This window comes from Xyrauchen texanus, chromosome 9 (genome assembly GCF_025860055.1).
Source record: "Xyrauchen texanus isolate HMW12.3.18 chromosome 9, RBS_HiC_50CHRs, whole genome shotgun sequence".
Lineage (NCBI taxonomy): Eukaryota > Metazoa > Chordata > Actinopteri > Cypriniformes > Catostomidae > Xyrauchen > Xyrauchen texanus.
The window spans coordinates 28143557-28152188 of record NC_068284.1 but is presented as its reverse complement, the minus strand read 5'-3'; the positions used below and the strand labels follow the sequence as shown (position 1 = coordinate 28152188).

At 35.5% G+C, this 8632-nt stretch overlaps 1 protein-coding gene across 1 annotated transcript; it reads left to right on the top strand.

The window, feature by feature from the left end:
• Positions 1 to 1628, top strand: LOC127648882 (cerebellin-2-like). The gene is made up of 3 exons (XM_052133697.1): positions 1 to 325; positions 475 to 594; positions 691 to 1628. The coding sequence occupies exons 1-3, from the start codon at positions 38 to 40 to the stop codon at positions 886 to 888; spliced, it is 606 nt and encodes a 201-aa protein (XP_051989657.1). The 5' UTR covers positions 1 to 37; the 3' UTR covers positions 889 to 1628.
• The last annotated feature ends 7004 nt before the right edge of the window (positions 1629 to 8632 follow it).

Genomic DNA, 8632 nt, shown 5'->3' with positions numbered 1-8632 from the left:
TTAGGAATTTTTGCTTAGAGGTCTTCCACAGTCTATAATGTTAAGAGCCAGGGAACCGGGCTCTTTAGCCGTGCTGGCCTCCACACTTCTTTTGGGATGCGGCGTTGCGTACTCCCTCGGACACAATGACACAGAACCTGTTGTTTTGGAAGGAAAATGTTTAGTTGTGTGTGACTCGAACCCGTCCGCCGAAGGAGGAGTGACTTCGTCGTTTGGAATATCTGTCCGAGCTGCTGGTGCTAAAGTGGCTTTCTCAGCCGTCAGAGGAACTAACCATGAACCATCAGAGATGAGTAACAAATCAATGACAATCTACTTTGATCAGGTCAGTTACTAGAGCTATTCTTGCACATTTGTTTCAGAGACATTGATCTCGCCACAATATACGCTAAAAATAAATAAATATACGTAAAATGAAACCGACTGAAACTATTAATTTCCAGCTTAGCCTACATGACGGTTTCACTTTTACAGGTACTAGTGAACATTGGAAATCATTTCGATCTTAAGACGAGTGCATTTCAAGCACCGCGGAGAGGTATTTACAGCTTCAGTTTTCACGTTGTAAAGGTCTACAACCGACAGACAATTCAGGTGAGGACACTACTTTTTTCTCATTGCGAAAATTTCACCCAATGCTTCTATATAGTCTATACGTGTGATCACATCTTGTTCCCCCCATGCCATTAGGTCAATCTGATGCACAATGAATACCCAATCATATCTGCTTTTGCCGGTGATCAAGATGTCACTCGCGAGGCAGCGAGTAATGGAGTTCTGCTGCACCTTGAGCGCGAGGACAGACTCTATCTCAAATTGGAGAGAGGGAATCTAATGGGCGGGTGGAAGTACTCCACATTCTCTGGCTTCCTTGTTTTTCCTCTCTAATTTTATACACTTTAAATGGCTCGGACTGAAGACTAAGAGGCCGTTCAGACCGAACGCGTTCTTGCGTTATAAAGCTTGATACAGCGCATATAATAATACAACACAAGTGTCTCGAGAAGCGTTTTTAAAAGTTATCTGCCTTCTACAGTACACAAACGCGGCGCTAGGGTGAAAGACGCCCGTCTTGCGCGAGTTTACATAGAAAAACAATGGGGAAAGAGCCAGACGGATACAAAACGCGTTCGGTGTGAACGGCCCAGGCTATCTGCTTTCGAAAATAAATGTAGCAGCGGGCACCACATGGAATTTGTTTTATTTTAATTATTTATTTGTATTAACTATATGTGATATTAAAAAGAAAGTTTGACAGTCATGACCATTTCATGTCTGCATAGCTATGGGAAAGAATGATGTTCAAATTATCTCATTGTATTTTACAGTCTAATCAACATTTTTATTTTCAGGGGCATATTTTTGCACGAAGTGTGTTTTGGTACGTGCTTGTCATTGAATTTAATGTTGTATAGCCCTCATAAATGTATTCAATATGAGCAAGGTACAAAAACAGCCATTCCTCTGTAATCGTGTTGTTCGGCTTAATGCATAGGCAAGCAATGAAATCTTGCATTTTATATAACTTGAATGTAAATATACCATGTCATAAACACAAGGAATGTATTTAAAACTGTTCTAGCACTTGCGAGTTTATTTTGCAAGAGAGGTGAATAAAGATATTTAAGAAGCTGAAGGAGAACTCAAAACGCTGTCCTTGGTGCTGAAAAATGATCAACTGTCAATCAAAAGCTGTTGTCTTGTCAATCTGACATTTGAATAGTTATTAAAAACCATGCACACATTGAGACATATAGTGCAATATTCATCAGTCACATTTGTTTGACCCACAAACTAACATCACCTAAATGTGAGTACAGCATAGATGATCAATGCACCCTGTGTTAGACCTTACAGCAAGAATGTATGCATTCATGCAGGCCTGTGCATACAGATTCACAATGTGATCTCATATTTAGCTTATTTTCTTTTAAACATTTTGAAAACTAAGTTGTATTTGAGGGTAATTATGTGCCTAGAGTGTAATCATTTTAAAAATCTTAAAATAAGGTGCTTAAAGGCTCCTAACAGGTGACAGTTTTAGGAAAGATGAAAGAAACCCTCACCCACAGAGATCATTTATGCAGATACTGAAAAGATATAGATATCATGTGGATTTGCTGTTTCTCAACATAGAACAGGGCAATGGCATTTCAGATGTGTAAATGTACAACAGTGAACTTTAGGGTTCTATCATTTATTGCTTTTTATCAGATCATGACCAGGAAACGGCATGGAAATTAGGTACTGTAATTTTTTTTTATCATGCACAATTAAAAACTGTGAAGACAGTATTATTTGGAGGTGAAATGCAAATCTGATGAGGTATGAGAATAACGTGGGTGTTAAGTGTTAAACAGTGAAATATTCCATCCAAGCGTAGAGCTTAAAAGACACTAGCACATTTGCCTGTGTTACATTTCATAGTGTAAGTGATTTCAGGGGTAACTAGACATTTTGAGAGATGATATGATGTTTGACCTCATTTATTACTATTTCTGGACTTTAAGTTTAGAAAATCTAGTTAAAGAAAAGCTTTGAAAGGCATTTACCCTCTGTTCTTGCCACTGCATCTGCTTCCTGTCATTTGATTTGTTTTGGAAGTAGCCATGCCCAAAGGCTAAAAGCTGTTTGAAGCCTGCATCTGACATTTCATTCTCAGAAAGATGATTAAGAATGAAAACATGACTCAACAGCACATTGCTGCTAGGTCACTAAACATGACTTAAGTTTTAGGGAACAAAATGCAGGAAAAAAAATATCTCTCTCTCTCTCTCTCTCTCTCTCTCTCTCTCTCTCTCTCTCTCTCTCTCTCTCTCTCTCATATATATATGTATAGTGTGGAGTGGTTTCAAAACAGCTTTACAAGAATGCATTAACAAAAAGTGATCATAGTGATCATTGTGTAGTTCGATTAAATATGATTGTAAATTGTGTTTAGAAATTAAATCATTAAATATTAATTGTATTTAGAACCCTTCAGCAAACTGAAGGTGACTGTGGCAATGAACACAAAACTCCATAAGATGTTGGTTAATGGATAAAAATATAGAAATGTGAGAGATCGTCAAGTGAATACATAGACATATCTCTATTTTGCTCATTTATACAATATATACATTTAAAAACGATGAGGTCTAACCACCAACAGTCATTAATTATTTAGCAGAATTAAAGTTTGGAATTTTAAATATCATGATATCATAGACCGGGTTCACTCAGTCTGTACTCATAACTTAAACAAATGGGTGCTGGTGAATTGAACTGAATTTGCCTGTTGGCAGTATCTATTGTAAGCAAGAGTAAAGCAAAGTGAACCTTCTCTATTATTCTCTATCATGTGTATGTTGTCAACTGAATGACACTTTTTCACAGCACTTAAGCATAAGGTATACATTGACATATTTAGAGTCATTTATTTACAAAAATAACAGAAGTACACATTTCAAGCAAAACATTTCACAAAAAGAAGCTTGTTATGCTTGAAATGATAAAAAAATACACAGTGTTCAAATTGAAGACAAAAATGTATTTGGAAAATGTTTAAATGTTAGTGGAATATAATGTGATAATAAATCTGTGGGTACTCTCCTAAAACACCTAAGTGAACTTTAGGGGAACTCAGCTTCATACTTCATATGTCTTCTTCAAATATCTACAAATAATTACATTGGGACTAGTTGGTTAAAAGTAAATTGGTAACACTATACAAGAACATTAGTTAATGCATTAGGTGTCATGAACTAACAATGAACCATATATTTGTACAGCACATATTAATGTGTGTTAATGCTAGTTAATAAAAAATAAAATTGTTAGTTCATAGTGCATTAACAAACGCTAGTATATACAACAGAGCTAAGTATACAGAGAATTGTGAAGACCAAAAGAACTTAGAAATTTGTATAGTTGGATATACGGAACTAGATATCGTCACCTTCCTAAAATAATTGCCTAAGTCATTTTTTCACTTTTCTCAGAAAACACAAAACACTGAACCAATAATTGAATATATGATATTTATTGATAATGTCACTCAAAAAGGTAGAATTGCGTGATCTGTTCAACTGAGGATGTGGGCGATTTTACCAAAGGTGGCCAGCATCATGAGGAGATGACTTATGCAAAAAAATCATTTTTGTCAAAAAATGACTTAGGCAATTATTTTAGGAAGGTGACGATATGTAAACAGTTGTTCAAAATCCATGTATTTAAATCAACAAACACCTCACACATCACTCAGAGTTATAATCCTGTGGAAAATGCTATTTCTGTCTAAATTCTTTTAGCATTGTCAGAAATATTTTAGTGACTGGATTCTGCATTTAACACCCCCATTGACAATCATATTATCATTTATCACATTAGCTCAACTGAGATGTGTTACTTCAGTTTATTTAGTGTGAGAACTCCTAAAAGACTGATTATGCAAATGCATGCCATTTACCAGTTGTGCTCTCTTTTTCTCTCTACCTCCTTCAACAGGAGTAGATTTCATGTTGATGCATCTGTTATTGGGCTTTTACATGCGTGTCAATATTCTATCTGCTGTCCCTATTCAGATGGCAAATGCAGAGCATTCTTATCTCTCCAGCATGAGTGCAACATGGGGCCTTTTGATGTCCGTACCCCTTGTGGGATGCATGCTGGGAGAGCCCAAGTGGCAAAGCACTGGCCCATTCTGTGACTCACTGACACATGGCATACATGGCTGTATAATCAGCTCGAGCTCTGCAGAATCATGTCAAGCTGCCCTTTACAGTCAAGAGGGACAGCAACCTCTTCAGAAGAACCCACAGCCATCTCTACCGGGCTTTTAGCTGCATCCGGATATCAACTCAATTACTTCCTAGTCTGGGGCACACAAGATGATAGCAAAATAAAATAATGTTTATACATTGTTCATTCAAACTGGTGTATACATGGAAAGCTGTTCATAAGAGAGGCAGGTATTGTGCTACAAAAGACTGCTGACAGCACGATGCTTACAGTTATAGTAATTAAAACGTAATTAGTTGCTGGGCTCCTCTGTGCCTCCATTACACCTGGAGCACTCCCATCAATCTTCATTACACACAAACAACACATTAGACCCCTGAATAAGCTACAATACTGATCTTCACATATTTCTCATTTGGCATTTGTTTCTTCACATTATGGCTCAGTTGTAAATCTAAAAAAGATATGGAGAATAATAATTAACAATTCATTCTAACACGTATGTATATAGGGATGTGTGAATATGCACTGAAAAAAAAAACATTAACCAAAACTATGTTCTGTATGGGGTTGACTGATTTTTATTCAATTTAAAAATATTATTTAACATCACTGAATCAACCAGAGAACACCAAGGTTACACCAACAAAACACATTTTAAAGAGATCATGTCATGAAAAATCTAATTTTCCTTGATATTTTGACATATAAGAGGTGGACATATAAGAGATATTCTACTAAAAAATCATACTGTAAATTTCAGAGTTTCAAACTTAATCCCCAGTGCAATAAATGCATTTATTGAAACCAAGCAGCAAAAATGGGTCGTTCTCTACTTCCGTGACTTCCCTACATCATTTGGGGGCTCATTAATTCATGACCGCCTCTACAGCAACAACATCAATCCCTACTTTACATTCTCGCTCCCATGGCCCCACCCACTGGTACTCAGTTGGTAAACAGAGCATGACAAATAGGCCTAGAATGGCCTACTAACTATTCCTGAACACCAAAGGGGACCCATCTGGATTATTATGAATTACTTTTGCATTTAAACATGCACAATACAGACATTTTTGACCATTGTCATGTATCTCACACTGCTTTTAAAAGACACGGTGCCAAGTTACAACTCTGAAAACGAGACCTCATTCTTTTTCATTTAGCTGATCTGCCTATTGCAGTTTTGAGCACAAAAGCATCCTGGAAGTGTTCTTGCTCCTATCTGCACTGTTTGTAATTGTTGGTGTATGAAAACATTACTATATGGACATCTATGATCATTTTGATGTGTTTCCAGTGATGTGTGCCTCAGTGCAGGATGATATTGAATGTTTGTTTGCATCTTGTTTGACCATGCTTTGAACAATGTATTTTTTTTCAGCTCATATTAGCGGGATTGCTTGTGAACCAGTCATAATATGGTTCAAGCTTTACAAAGAAAATGTTATTGAAGGATGGGGCAGTTAAAAACACTAGTGGACTCAATCGCAAAACTGTAAGTAACAATTTCATTCATAAATATTTCAAATGTCATGACTGTTTGATAGTTTATGGTGCTGCTGTGCTTGAGTCAACAGTTTAATATATTCGGATGCATTCTGTTGCATGTGTGTAATGTGTAAACCCTTAAATTTAGTTTTATAATCTTGTGGAGCTTGTTCATTCTCTTCAGACAGAAATAAATACAGCTGTATTTGAGGAGCTACATGATGTTAGCAAATCATAACACTGGCCATTTATGTTGAAGTTTGAAGGAGGTGCTTAGGCCAAAACAGAGCATTTCAGACAGAGGGCCAAAGATAGGGTGGAAAATGATAATATATTACAAAATTTTGGCTGTTTTGGTGCAATCCAACTTTACTGCAAACTTTAATTTACTAACATTATCAGTGGACCTCAGGGAAGATAATTAAATAATTAAAAAAAAAGAATCATTACCCCTTTAAGGGTTCGATTAGATAGAAATTGTTCCTTAAGATGATGGTTGAAGGTTACTACTTTTATAGTGTACCATATCTCAAAGTGTAAATGTAAAGTAAACAACTGTATGATAATTGTGAACGATAAATCATTGTAATGGTATCTTCACATGATTTTCAGTGTGGTCTTGCTCAATGCATTATTTTAGACGAAAGTGAGCTAGCTAACTTAGTTTTTAGTTATCTCAATCTCAAGACGCTTAATATGAAATATTTTCTGTTTAGGTAACAAACAGTATGAAGATAGTTCTTTATTATTATCTTTTGTCCCCATCCTGTGTCCCAAAATGGAATCCTACTTTATGGCCTCTTAACAGGTTGTTTGAATGCAGTGCCTCACTTTGCATGCTGGCATCATTGCAAACAATTATTTATGCCGTCAAACTTGGCTGGAGCATATTGACATTACGGAATGTACTTTTCTGCATCTAAAGCAGTTTTGGAACCATCTGCTTTGATTTTCAGTACGCTTAACAATCATAAAATGTATGTCCAATCTGTTGAAAATGTTGGCCATAAATCTGCTCGAGTTTGAACATGTAGGACAACCTTTTTAGGAAGGATGTTCAACAATAATTTGTAATATTACATATTTGAAGACAACCAGCCCTTTGAATGTTTGTTTAAAAAAGAAATTCAAATCAGATAAGTGTCAGGCAAAGTGTCAGTAAATCGAATAAAGTAAAAGTAATTTAGTTGTTTTGTCAAATGCTTTTGCTCGAAGAATCTTTAATAAGCCAGCTATTGGCTGCACCAGAGATCAGTGTTCATTATTCATCTTAGTTAGTATTTATCTTCTGTTCCTTGAGCTGATAGTCTTGTAAGCTGTAGACCTTGATGCCAACTCTTATGAGAATCTATTTCTAAAGGATATCAGTGGCTGTATGTAAATAATAAATAAGAGCAGCTGCTGGTTCCTGTTATGTACCCTTTACTTACTTCTCATTAAGTCAGTGAGCCTGAGAGAAGAGTGTGTTCCTCACTTCCATTTATTGTCACACTGACGTGCACATGCTAGAGTCAATGCAGAGATGCTTGAACAGTCCCACGGTAATACTACAATAAGATTCTATTGTTAACATTGGTTAATGCTTATTTTAATGTTAACTAATTATACTTTTGCAGCATTAATTAATTCTGATAAATGTTAATTTCTACATACACTTGTACACTTTTTACATTAAAAATTGTATGCATAATTATCATAACACTTATATTAGTTAATGCATTATATGATTAATAAATTATGTCAAAATGTTTGTTCTCCTCACTGGTTTTTAATGATACAATACCTAATGCATTAACTAATGCTAAAGTGGTATCATGAAAATATCATGTTGAAAGTAGTAAACATTATCCTATGGATTGCTTTAAACAGAATGCTATGCATAGCATATCTAAGTTGCTTTGTCATGCTAGAATTTTGAGTTAAATAAGAACAGGACAGCAGGTAAGTATTATTTAATCATATATTTTAAGTGTTTTCACATCCCTTGATTTAAAATTATCCCAACCTGATTTGATTTTAGCAGACTTAAGGAAAGGAAAGATCTCCTATGGATATAACTCTGCAGGGTATATATTAAATTAATGAGACCACACATTTATTCTTGCCTGGATGTGTGAATCTCAAACACCTTTTAAAGTGGAAGCACTAAATGAATGTCTTTCTATAAGGAAGGATGCCTTCACAACTGTGTCATTTAATCAGGATTGATCATTTTAGATCTTCTCACTTAATAGTGCTAAGATTACAGGCTTTATTTATTTTCACATTGATAAAAAGATAAATAGTATTTTGGCAAAAATCTGTCATCAATTTAATTAACAATTATGTTGTTCCAAACCTGTATGACTTTCTTTCTTCCATGGAACACAAAAGGAGATTTAAGACAGAATGTTATGGACTGACAAGCTCACTCACCATTTAC